Raw genomic sequence first — 13,851 nt, 5'->3', positions numbered from 1 at the left:
AAATAAAATGTCTTCTTTCACTTTGGGAGCATCAATAAAAGTGATACTTGTGATTTGGGGTATTTTAGCTCCAACTTTTTCATGTCATAATGAAAAATTCCTTTTTAAAACTACTGAGATCATGGACCTAAATTTGAAGAGATTTGTCTGCCAAAATTTCTATGTTTGAAACGAATATAGAACCACATATAATAACTCATTATTCTCCGTGGAGATAATTTGTTCTTTAAGGAAATGACACGTTGGAATAGCAGCCTGAATTATTTTTTAATTGCTCTCTCTAAAAAATCAATTTTATCCCATTTTCCGAATATAAACACACTTTTGAATATTGGAGAAAAGGATGGTTCTAGAATCACTGCCTATTCTCACTCTCCTTCCTGCCTTCACATATTGTTTCCCCAACCTGAACCCCCTTTGCTGGGCTAGCCAACACTGTGCCTTCAGAACCAGGTTACCTCTGACCTCCCCGTGGAGCACCCCCTCCAGGACTCCAAACTCTTCCCTTCCTGTGGTGGTTTCATCTCTGGGCCGGTTCAACAGTTATTCTGTCTGAATTTTTCCCTGCCCCAACCAGGATAAGTGCTCTGGCTCCAAGTTTATTATGCAATAGTTGTTCAATGTCACATTTGAACTTGAAAAGCTAATTCATATATTTCTTAGTTTCTGTCAATTGCAAAGAATGAACTCCCGGCACTTAAGTTGATGATATGACCGAGTTAATAACCATGTGTATCAAATAATACAGTATGTTGTGACAATGGTTTTTTTCAAATTTAAGACAAAGGAAAAGAAGTAATTATTCAAATTTTGCTCTCAAGAAAGTCTGTTTTCTAATTAGGTTAAATATTATTATTTATTATATTCTTAGGTTAAATAAGTAGGCATATTGTGTAAGTTCGCACTTACGCAATGATTTTGAAGAAAAAATAAAAACAGTTTACATGAATTAATCCTTTGGTTAAAAGCTTGGTGGCCTTCTCAGAGACTGGGTTTTCATCTTTATTTTATTCTTGATTCAGTTAGGGCTACATTTGGTTTAAACTTTAGTATATTCTCACATACATCCCCCACCCCAAACATACAGAACTTATAAGACTGCTACCGCCTTATGTAATCTGAGGTTTTTTCTTATCAATTATGAGAAACTTCTTAGTTTTTATTTATTAATTTTTTAAAAGCCCTTGACTTTTTATTTTCCTTAATTAAAATTTAAAAAAAAATTTAATGTTTATTTTGAGAGAGAGAGAGGGAGGGAGGGAGGGAGGGAGGGAGAGAGAGACAGTACGAGCAGTGGAGAGGGAGAAAGAGAGGGAGCGAGAGAATCCCAAGCAGGCTCTGTGCTTTGAGCGCAGAGCCCAATGTGAGGCTCTATCTCATCAACCGTAACATCATCACCTGAGTGGAAATCAAGAGTTGGACGCTTAACTGACTGAGCCGCCCAGGTGCCCCTAAATTTCTTATTTTTCAAATGTTAATTGAAAAACATACAACTATCTTCCATTTTTAAATATGCAGATAGCCTTTCATTTCTTGAATTTACAAACTACACCTAAACATGTCTGATGTCTATTTTTGTAACATAAATCTCAGTCCACATCTCATAGAATTTTTTCGCATAAAATTTTATAGTGAGATTATTTGGTAAAAAGAGGTGAGCATTTATAATACTTTGAGGGAAAAAATTGCTGTTGCATGATATGCACGAACATGCCTATTTTCCTAATCAAGGATGAATAGTTTTAATAACTTGTGCAAATGTGGTAGTTGATAACAGTCTCTTATCGTGATCTTATTTTGAAATTCTCAGATTATGAGTTATTTACCATAGTTTCATGTCCATTACCCATATATGTTTCACCTTTTGGAAACTGCTTGATAGTGTCCTTTGCCCATTTTTCCATTGATTTATATTAACTTATAAGAGATCATTAAATATTTGATGTGTCACATTTTTGTCACACGTTACAGACAAGTTTTTCTAGATTTTATTTGCCTTTTAATTCATGTTTTTTAAGTACAGAAATCACAAACTGTAAGTGGTGAAATTTATCATTATTTTCCTTTACATTTTCTTTCTTTTGTTCTTATAATAGGAAGACATTCTGCATTCAGAAATAAGATATAATTCACATGCCATAGTATCTATCCATTTAATTAAGCCTAGAATTCAGAGGTCCTTAGTATATTCATCATCATGATCAATTTTAGAACACTTTATCATCTCCTAAGAGAAATACCATACTCATTAGCAGTCATTCTCACTCCTTTCTTCCTCAGCCCTTGGCAACCAGTAACCTATTTTTTGTCTCTATAGCTTTGTCTATTCTGACATGTCAGAACCATATAAATGGAATGTATGATCTTTTGTAACTGGTTTCTTTTATCTAACATAATGTTTTCAAGATTCGTCCATATTGTAGCACAAGTCAGAACAACTCCATTCCTTTTCATTGTCAAATAATATTCCGTTGTATAGACATGCCACATTTACTTGATCCATTGATCAGTTGATGGGTATTTGGGTCACTTTCACTTTTGACTGTGAACATTCATGTATGTATAAGTTTTTGTATGGATAGATACTATCATTTCCCTTGGGTTTGTATCTGGAGTGGAATTGCTGCGTCATGTGATAACTGTGTTTAATATGCTGAGGAACTGCCAAACTGTTTTCCAAAGTAGCTGCATCATTTTATATTCCTACCAGTAATGTGAGACTTCCGATTTCTCTGCATCCTCACCAACGTTTGTTATTGTCTATCTTTTTATCATAGCCGTCCTGGTGGGTGTGAAATAGTACATCATTGTGATTTTGATTTCATTGCCCTAATTGTTGATAGTGTTGAACGTCTTTTCATGAGTTTGTTGGCTATTTGTCTATACTCTTACATCTTCTTCGGAAAAATGTCTACTCAAATCCTTTGCCAATTTTGTAATTGGGTTGTCTTTTATTATTGAGTTGTAAAAGTTCTTATTATATTTGGAATACTAGACCCTCCCTTATCAGATATATGATTTGTAAATATTTTCTCCGGTTCTGTGGGCTGTTTTGTGCTTCCTTGATAGTATCATTTTTAGCCTCAAATTTTTAATTTTGTTAAGATCTAAATTATCCACCGTTTTTGTTTTGTTTTGTTTTGGTCACTTGTGCTTTTGATATCTTATCTAAGAAACCGTTACCTAACTCAAAGTCACAAAGATTCATTGTTATATTTTCTTCTAACAGTTTTTCTAGTTTAGCTCTTACATTTAGGTCTATTATCTATTTTGAGCTAATTTTTGTATGTAGTGTGAGGTAGGGATCCAACTTCATTCTATTGCCTGTGGCTGTTCAGTTGTCCCAGTAACATTTATTGAAAAGACTATTCTTTCCCCATTGAATAGGTTTTGTTCCCCTGATGGGATTCAGTTGATTGTAAATGCATGAGCTAATTTCTGGACTCTCCTCTATTAGATTAATCTATACGTCTATTCTATAACAGTTACACATTGTCTTGATTACTGTAATTTTGTAGTAAGTTTTGAAAATGGGAAATGTGAGTCTCCAACTTTGTTCTTTTTTAAGATTGTTTTGGCTGTTCTGGTCTCTTGCATTTTCATATGAATTCTATGTAGGTTTTTTAAAAAATAGTTTTATATTTAAGTTTTGATTCATCTAGAATTTATTTTGGTTATTGGCTTGAGGTAGGTATCTAACTATAATTTTCTCCAAGTAATGAACCATTGTTTTCATACAGTTTATTAAATAATATATCCTTTCCTCACTGATTTCTAAATAAGAGCCTTATCAAATACTAAAGTATTTAAATACAATTTTTTAACGAACTAAGAGGGCAATCTTACTTTATAAAGCAGTTTAATTTCACCCTATGTAGTGATTAATGAACTCTTGCTGATACCAATACCTTGGAAATTAAAAGAGATTACGTGTGTTTCAGAATGGCTTAATCATAAGAAAGATTTACTTTCTCTCTTTTTCCCCTTCTTCCAGGAATGAAGTTGATGTATGTGCACGATGACTCAGAGAGCCTCGCTGATGACTTTACAATCCAATTGTCAGATGGGAAACATCAGATATTAAAAACGATTTCAGTAGAAATCACCCCAGTTAATGATGAGAAACCAATGCTGAGCAAGTAAGCTACCTGAAGAATCCTTTTCAGATGCTCTAGAAAATTCTGAAGTCTGGAAGATTAGGTGCAAATGTAATGTGTGTCTTCCAGAGAGCAATGAGTCTTTGACAACTCCTGTCTTTCACAACTTGTCCCAACTACTCAGACACCTAGAACCATGAGTGCAAATGTTAGTTAATACAACATCTCCCTAACAATTCTTAGGTACACACTTTAATTATTTGATTTCCCTCTAAAAGTTCTACTTAGTTGTAAATAATTAAGAATGACTGAACCTACAATATGGAATGAACGGTGTACCGAGTATTTGAACACATGTATATATACACGCACCTGCATGCACACACACATACCAAAGTGCAATAGATGTGTAGATTTAACTAGAATGTGGTCATATTAACTGCAGACAGTCCTCCCTGTGAAGTTGATCAAACTTTTACCTAAGAGTGGCTGAGGGAAATATATACATGCCATTTCTATCATCATCTTGGTATTTCAGTATCCACCAGTCCCCTGTGTTCCATATGGATCAACTCTCCCCTGCTACCTGATATCAAAATGATCACTTAAATGATCACTTAAAAATTCTGCGCTGATATTAACTGCAGACTGTCTCAGTATCTCCCTCTGCAGTTGATCAGTTTGAAAATAGGGTACAGAGGCTTCATCAATTATATTTCTATAGTTCTGGTCATTTCTCTTATTACCAGCACTGTACAAGGGTAAAACTTTAGAAGGCTCAACTTTCTCTAAGGCTGGATGCAGAGAAGTGTCTGCTTCTTGGGACCTCTTTGACCACTTCACCCCAGTATTCAACGGTGCAGCAGTGAGAGGCATTGTGTAGACAGTCCTAGCTTTTCGCAGGAAGTGAATAACTTCCTAAAAATGCGTAAACCCCCAAAGTCTCCTCCACTTTGCAGAAATGAGGACCTCAAACAAGTCCCTTCTCTAGCCTGCCATTCCTTCATGGGCCATCAGTAAGGTCCTTGAAAATCATTTTGGGAAAAACTGATGATAGTTTTTTGGAGGGTTGCATCTCGGACGTGAGTTTAACTAAAAGTATTCAGAAGAAATTTTCATTTTCTGTTGTATAGGTGGAATGTTGGACTGGCATGACCTTGATTTATAAAAGTGAAAATATGAAGGGTATTGCAGTAATATGAATCCTCTGATGACCTGACTGCATCTGACAGGAAGAAAGAGAGATAAAAACTAGTGTTTATTAAGTGCTTACTATGTGACAGACACTGTACTGGATCCTTTTACAGAATGTATTTCCTTAAATCCTCACCAGAATTATGGGAAGTAGGTGTCATTATCCTTACTAAGAAAACTGAGACCAGACTAGTAAAATAACAGGGCACTCACTCACCTCTGTCTGACTTACTATTTCCTGCTATGTTCTTGCCAATAAACTGCCTGGGATAGTTCATCTACAGAATTGCCAAATCTCCTTCAACTCTCTTCCCAGTCCCTTCTTTTTCTTTCTTTGCTTTTCTCTTTTCCTTTTCTCCTGCGGAGCGGTAGTTATATTCCCCCTTCTTTCCCTTCCTTGTGTATCCTTGGGTGGATCACCTTTTGCCTCCTCCCAGAATGTGCTCCGTTATTTTTTTCCCTCACGTCGTTAGTCTCTCCCTTTCCGTTCCTTCTGCTAACAAGGACGGGATGTAGTTAGTGGTTAAGAGAGCAGATTCTGCAGCCAGACTGCCTTGGTGCAGCCACTGACCAGTTGTGTGGCCTCGAACTTGTCACTTAACCTCTCCCGGCCTCTTTGTCGGCCTCTTTGTGAGTGGGGATACTAACAGCATCCTTTCCACAGGGTTGTAGCAAGGCTTAAGTGAATTAAAAGACGCAAAGGCGCTTGAAAGACTGGCCAGTACCTAGTGAGTGCTCCTGAGTGTTAATTATTACCATTATTGCAAGCAGGTATTCTCATCCTAAAAAACTAAAACTGCGAAGATGACCCAGTTCCTCATTTATTTCAGTGCCAAACTATTTGGAGGAATCGGCTTGTGCTTGCTTCGGCCATTTCTGCCCAACCTCCCCCGCTTTATTAAAGCTGCTCCCTTAAAAGTTACCCTGGGCTTTCCCAACGAAACGAATGGCTCGTCTTACCTTGCTGGACCTCGTTAGAGCATTTGGCACCATTTCTTTGGTAATTCCTTTCAGAGGCTGTGGTAGATACTTTGGGTTCTCTGGGTCATGCTCTCTTGGCCCCCCGCCCCCGCCCCCCACTCTGATTATAGTCGCTCTTGTGGCAGAATGTACCACACACACTGCCGGGGCTGCTTTACAAGTGCCCTCAGTGTGTCACCTCACTTGCTGTGTCGCACAGGGATTCTCCGAAGCAGCACTGGCTCATTCCGCCCATGTCCAGACACCGCAGAAAGCACTCTGATGGTAGCTCGTAACCTGTGGGAGCTAGTGGATGAAATAAATGTCCCACACTTCCATCCTTCAGCAGTACAATTTGAAGCATATTCTGCGTGATTCTTCAAAGGACCCTCAGGAGCACTGAGCCCCATTGCTGGAAAAACGGCTTTTGTTGCCTTTCCCTCCTGCCCTGTCTCACTCCTCGCCTCTTTCTCTTGCTTCCTGGGATCACTTCCCAAATAAATTACCTGCACCGCAGTCCTTGTCCCACACTCCCTTTCAGGGTAACTCAGACTATGACATAATTTCTTCTCCTTTGGCCCCTCTGGCATTTAATTCTGACACTTTCTTCCTGCCAAACTCCTTACCTTCTTCGTCACATTGGCTTCCTTCCTGCATTGATTAATCTGTTTCTGTCAATGGCACCACTAATCTCCATAAGCAACCAGTCAACTGATTCGTGAGGCTTCTAGGAGTAATGGGATTAATATTCTCTAGGAAAGAGGTGAGTAAAAATCCCTTGCTACTGCCAGGGAAGATGTCAGTCCTGGAGAGGGTAAGAAAGGCACCAAGTAAGAGTGGTTAGAAGTGAGGTGTCTGGGCTCTGGCTACTCAGCAGGGACGCAGAAGGCGGTTGGAATGCCGGCTGGTCCTTTATCTGCATCCCAAGGAAACGTCCGGTTTTTATTGGAAACCAATCTGTCAAGTTGGACAGGGTTTGGCCAAATGCTAGAAACACAGGTGGAAAGAAATCCCTTCCTCACTTTGGTGAGACCGGGGCAAATGGCTATGTCGGCCGTGGAAGGAATAGCACCAGAGAGGACCTGAGAACCACAGTAGAGGCATTTATGGTGGACCCAGCAGCCACCTTCTCTTCAGGACACCATGGGCTAACCTGGCCGCTGGAGCACTTGGAAACGATCAGTCGCTGTGAAGAGAAAGCTAGCTACTCAGAACGTCACCAGGGGACGGGGGAGTGATGTCCAGGGCCGTGGATGGCCCAAGTGTCCCCCAACTCCTACTGGTATTTCATAGAGGGTACCAGAACACCCGTGGATAAGCCATTTAATCTCTTTACGTAAGTTTTTGTTGGTGAAATTAGAATGACACTACCTTGGCTACTTAGGTCCTGAAGCTGTTGTGGTAGCAGATGAAATATTGGAAACCAACCCACTTTATAAGAGAAATCACAGCATAAAGTTGTGAAGTTCAATGCAGGTTAACCGTTAGAAGCGTTTAATTACCTCACACCATCTTCCTCGTTGCCGACTGATTGTCTTTTTAGGGCGTTCAAGTGAAAAGGGAAACCAGAGCCCGTTTCACAAGTCCGACTCGTCACTGGATGAGTCCACGTACGTGGGATGTGGAACATCATCCCCCGATTGTTGAAGATTGGGAACCGTGATAGTCATTCTGAATGACCCCTGTGAAAGCAATGCCTTCTATTTTCCTGCCGACCTCGACATCTTCCTTTTTACAGGAAGGCTGAACTTACGGTGAAAATGGGTGAAGCTCGAATTGTTTCTAGTGCCATTCTTTCGGCCATAGATGAAGACTCACCCAGGGAGAAGATTTACTATTTATTTGAAAGGCTTCCCCAAAATGGGCAACTTCAACTTAAGGTTAGTGGCCTTTTTACTTTTGTTTTTCAAAACTAATGTGGCAGGTATAAATTTTCTTAATACACAGGTTTCTGTAACTGAATTTATTCTCTTACAGCCACCTTTTGCCCAGAGGTAGAGAATTTAATTTTCTTGGTTTGGGGTGAGCTCACACTCTACTCAGTTTTCTTTACTCAACTAAGGGTATATTCAACCAGTAATAAGGTTCTTTATTGTTCCCTGTCCCCTGGGATTGTACCTAAATTTTGGGAGAGGGGGTTACTGGGGTAAATCAAATTGTCTAACTTCTGGTGAGAGCCAGGCATCCTTTGAGATACCTTAATTCCTACCACATTAAAAACGTTTGTAATAGACTACTCTGAAGAGCAGTTGTTGTGGATATTTACAATCTGATTCTAAAGTTCATATGGAGAGGCAAAATACCCAAAATAGTGAGCAAAAAGGAATACACAATTTAAGTCATCACATTACCTGACTTTAAGACTTACGATAAAGCTGCATTAATTCAGTTAGTGTGGGTTTGGTGAAAGAACAGACAAACAGATCAGTGGAACCGAATAGAGAGTCCAGAAGTAGACCCTCCCAAAAATACAGTCAGCGGATCTTTGGCAAAGGAGCAGAGGCAAGAGAGTAGAGAAAGATACTCTTTTAACAAATGGCGCTGCTCCCCAGTCTGATTCAGACTGTGTGCATGACAACCACGGAGTAGCCCGACACAAATTATGGATCAGTCACTTGAAAAGGTCACTTGAGTAATCCATCAAAATGTTTATTTGAATGATGGATTAAAGCCAGCAACAATCACCACCAACCATCCCCAATGTGATTATTTGACTGAGCGCTTAACTTATAATAGTCCTAGAAGAGCAGCGAGGATTCATTCTTCGTGGAACAGCTTGATTGTCTTAGATTGTAGGCACCATAGAGAATCAGAATGAAGAGCAATCGCTGATTCACACTGAGGTACAGCTGTGTCCTTATTTCATTTCAAAGAGTAATGAAGCAGAAATGCAGTGAGAGCCCACACATTTGGGTAGTATGGGAACTGAAGTGTTTTGGGTGTGTGAAAATCCAGATGGGTCCAGGTTCCCGGTAGGGCACCACCGAGTCTCCCAGCTCCCTTGGGGTGTTCCAAGTCTCTCCAAGACCCGGGACCAGGACTCTAGGATTCTGGGACTTTCTCAAGGGTTCTTCTATTCTGGTTGACTTTCCTTAGTTGGCCCCACCTTAAGCCTGACTCTCTTCCTCTTTGGGGGCTTACAAAGATTTTCGTCAAATCAAAGCTGGCATTTGGGAGTGCAGATGGGGAATTGTATGGAGATGGGAGATAGCAAAAGATATCTTCTTCTGTATTTGCTTTCTCAGAAAATATTACAAGAGAGAAAAGTTAAATAGAATTGCAGGCTGTCCAGTTTAAAACTCCAAGGAGACTGTTTTAAAAAATGAAACTTGCAAACAGATCTTAGGTGGAAACACATAATGAGCTTGATTGTTACAATATAACTAACTTTCACCCAGTGAGCACTAGGACAGAACATACCTCTGTAGAAACATCAGATGAGCAGAAATATTAAAGAGGAGGAAACTTGATCAAATAGGATAGAAAGGGAAGGGGTAACACGATAAAGGGAGGGCAGGACAAAGCATTTTTTGCTAGGAATTTAGAATCTGTGGAATGACGTGTCAAAGGAAAGAAAAAAAACAAACAAGGTTTCACATTTTTATTTTAATCTCTTAAACCAGACAAGGAAAAGCACGAGATAATAAGGTAGAGTAAATTTGTAAGATGACATTTTTCTTGAATTATGTCAAGTAACTTTTATGAGCTATTGTTAGGGAAAGCTAACTGGGAGTAAATACATCCATTCTATTTTTTTTTTTCTATTTCAGATTAGTCCAGTGATAAACAAGTTTGAAAAAAAAATAGGTTTGATTAATTGTACAATGATAGGACCTAGGGAAAAAAAAAAAAGGAAACCTCAAATGAAACACATTTAATTTTTAAAGAATCAATTTCAGAAGCTCGATTACCCACCTGCTCTCATTCATTGGAATATTCAATCAGCTATGATTGCTTATGATAAATACCTTGGAAGTGGCACTGCTGTCGAATTGCCACACGACTGTCAAAAATCCTTTAGTTGAAGGTAGTTCTTTCCCCAAGGTCTTAATTTGTTTTAATATATTTCTTTGAAAGGAAAAAAAATAAGGTAAAACGGCAAAAAAAAAATTGCATCTGGAGATTCCCTGAAATATCATTTATAATGGAGGTTTACAGGGGACATGGAAAATGTCCACTAACACCGCTTGGAAGGAAAACACCACGGGCGGCTGACTAACTCTGGCACCTTTCAGCTAGGGAGGGACTGGGTCCCTCTCCACCCTGGCATGAAGTGCACTCAGGAGGACGTCGATCTGAACTTGCTGAGATACACACACACCGGGGCGATGGACTCCCAGAACCGAGACAGCTTTACCTTCTACCTCTGGGATGGTGACAACAGGTCACCGGCATTTGACTGTCACATCACCATCAAGGATATGGGAAAAGGTAAAAAAGCATCTCTATCAGGGTTATTGGTCCGAACTGAGCTGCTGGAGGCACTGAAAGGTTTTCAACCACCTTCCTTCTTTCCTTCTTTCTCCCTCCTTCTGTCTTCCTCCCTCTCTCCTTTCTTTTTGCCCTCTGTCCTTTGTACCTAAAATTCCATCATTTATGGTTTGCTTCTTTGACTCCTCACCCGCTTTGCCTGGGAGCTACGGGGTTCATGACAGAAGTCCTTCCGTTTGTTATTTTTAGTTATTTTAAAGAGCCTATTGGAAATCCAACCTTGCCCACAAGATGGCTGCTTAAAACAGTCAGGGTTTTCTGCTATAAGTGCAAGTTTACCAACTCCATGTGATAACTCTAATTTTATCGCCCAGAAGTGAATTATTACTTGAAAATGAAGTTTCATGGGAAAAACATTTCCAATATAATAATAAAAAAGAAAATATAAATATATTTTAAGATTGAAAAATTATAAAAAGGAACTTTGCCATCGAAAACGTTAGGCTGTTGCTCTTTTGGCCTTGAAAGTGCTGATACAGACCCTTTTAGGGGCAAGGGAGAGCATGATGAGATAGTAAGCTTCTCTTGAATTAAGCAACCATTTGTATAATAGGACTCAGCAGTGTATAAATGGTAGCAGGAGGAAGGTGAAAAAAATACTGGAAAGGAAGTTCAACAGGGCAAAGTGTAAGCCCTTCGTGCCTAGCTGTCACTACCCCATAATTTTGCTTAGAGTTTATGTGAAGACGGTAAGTCCATTTCTTGTTCCTCTGTATAGTCCCAGAATCTCTGTATTTCTAGGACCAAGCATATTCTCGAATCTCCAGTACGTTCTTGAATGACCGAATGCTTCCTTTTTTGCCTTGCTGCCAGGAAGCTCTGAGTGCGGTGTAAACCTTACATCGTGTGTGTGATAGAATTACAATTGCCCTGAATCTTTTCTCTTTTTAATTTCAGTCAGCTTGATTGATTTTAAGAAGTTTATTTGGGAATATAAAATAACATATTTCATTTGCTTGTTACCTGATCATAAAAGACGTTCCTTGAAGACGTCCAGTAGGTAACCCTCAGATAAGCTAGACACATTTCTTTCTCTCTGCAAAAGTAAGGCTACTGCGTTCATCATAAATATATGTCCAGGCAAAATATAATGCAAGTACTCTATCAGCGCAGACAGCTAATGTATTAGGACAGCCTGCCCTTGGCTACGCACGGCACATTCGTGAGGGCGGAGGACGGTTCTGTCCTACCCAGCCATCTAGGGGTTTTTTCCAATTGGAGATTCCTTCATCTCTGAAGCCCTGGGAATCCCTCTGGAAGTGAAACATGGAGGGAAATGAGAGGTTGCCTGTCCTAGGCGTGGAAGTACCTGTCTTCGACACATCCCAGGGAATCACAGTCATGCACCACATTAAGAGAGGCCAGGCAGTAGAAACCCCAAGTGATGTGCCCAGGATGGAGAGGAAATGAGACTGGTGAGCCCCTGGTTAGTCTCTGCTATGACTGACATGGGATTCTCTCATCTTTTTTTAAGTTTACTTTATATATTTTGTGGGGGGGTGGGGCAAGAGAGCGACTGACTCTCAAGCAGGCTCCACACTCAGTACAATGCCCCAGATGGGGCTCAATCTCATGAGATCACAACCTGAACCTAGATCAGGAGTTGGACGCTTAACCAGCTGAGCCACCCAGCTGCCAATGTGGGATTATTTTCTTTCTTCTTTTTTTTTTAATTTTTTTTTTTTAAACATTTGTTTATTGTTGAGAGACAGAGAGACACAGAGCATGAACAGGGGAGGGGCCGAGAGATGGAGAGACACAAAAATCCGAAGCAGGCTCCACGCTCTGAGCTGTCAGCACAGAACCTGATGCGGGGCTTGAACCCACAAACCGCGAGATCATGACCTGAGCCGAAGTTGGACGTTTAACTGACTGAGCCACCCAGGTGCCCCGGGATTATTTTCTAAAAGGATTTGTGAACACTTATATCAAACAGATACATTACCCTATCAGCATTTGCCAAAGTTCCGAACTTCTTCTCTTTTTTTTTTTTTTAACACCATGATATGTTTTATATCTACACAGTGTTATATTCTTATTTTATTTATTTATTTATTTATTTATTTATTTATTTATTTATTTATTTTTACCTAGTGTGAGTTTCCTCAAGTTGTTCGCATAACTTTATGACCGTAATTGTTCATCTCTAGAGAAAACTACACTGAACAATCACACGAAGCCATAAATCTGATGTTGAGCATTTGGGTTATCTCCACTGGGGAGCGATTGTAAATAACATCAGGACTTCCATTGGTTCTGTGTCTTGTGGTTCGCACACTGGCAAAAGTGATGTGGAGATCTCTGAGAGAAACTGAAAGGGACATGGTCTGTAGTTGGCCCCAAACCACACTCTGCCATCACAGTGCTGAAAACTTGTAATGAGGGTAAGCCCAGATGCTCTTTCTCCCTTCAGATCCACCTTCCGCTTCTAGTCCTTGGGTCATTTTTGTGTCCCCAGCTTTGTTCATTCTTCTGCTCCCTTGATATGTTCTTCTTGACCCCCATGGGGCAAGCCTCATCTGGGACTCAGGTTTCGATTTACAGTTAGGATGGGTTTTGATTCTCCATTGCCCTTATGTTGGATAGCATTTTGAGTTAAAAGCACAATAATATACCAAAAGACCGATTTTATCACCTGAAACAGAATTTCTCAGTCTTAGCGCTATTGACATTTGGGGATAGATAATTCTTTGTTGTAATGGACCTTCTTGGGCATTATAGGAAGTTTAGAAGCATCTCTGGCCTCTACCTGTTAGAAGCCCATAGAAACCCCCAGTTATAACCACCACAACTGTCTCTAGACATTGCCAAATGTCCCCTGGAGGCCTAAACTGCCACTCATTGAGAACCACTGGTCTAGTTGTACCTCCTTGATATTTTATTTTTTTTTGTTTCCTCATGGGACTGAATGTCTTTTCAAATTTTATTGACAATTGGGTTTTTAAATTTAGAAATGGCTTGGCATTTACTTCACGCGTACATCCTTTTGGACATCCATTCTTTTCGTGCTGATATTTAAGAGCTGCGATATCGTACAGAAAAGCAGCAAAATAATCCAGGGTTCAAGTTTGTGTTCTTGAGTCAGATGGCTCGAGCATAAATTCTATCT

At 39.8% G+C, this 13,851-nt stretch overlaps 1 protein-coding gene across 10 annotated transcripts in view; it reads left to right on the top strand.

The window, feature by feature from the left end:
• The window catches only part of FREM1 (FRAS1 related extracellular matrix 1), a 313,656-nt gene that overhangs the window by 242,537 nt on the left and 57,268 nt on the right, over positions 1–13,851 (top strand). For all 10 annotated transcript variants that reach the window (XM_045043745.1, XM_045043744.1, XM_045043746.1 and 7 more), the window contains 3 exons: positions 3,995–4,139; positions 7,990–8,131; positions 10,487–10,682. In XM_045043745.1, the coding sequence (XP_044899680.1) occupies positions 3,995–4,139; positions 7,990–8,131; positions 10,487–10,682 (483 nt within the window). The remainder of the gene's footprint in view (positions 1–3,994; positions 4,140–7,989; positions 8,132–10,486; positions 10,683–13,851) is intronic.

This window comes from Felis catus, chromosome D4 (assembly GCF_018350175.1).
Source record: "Felis catus isolate Fca126 chromosome D4, F.catus_Fca126_mat1.0, whole genome shotgun sequence".
NCBI classification, from domain to species: Eukaryota; Metazoa; Chordata; class Mammalia; order Carnivora; family Felidae; genus Felis; species Felis catus.
This window is presented reverse-complemented; position numbering and strand designations above follow the sequence as displayed.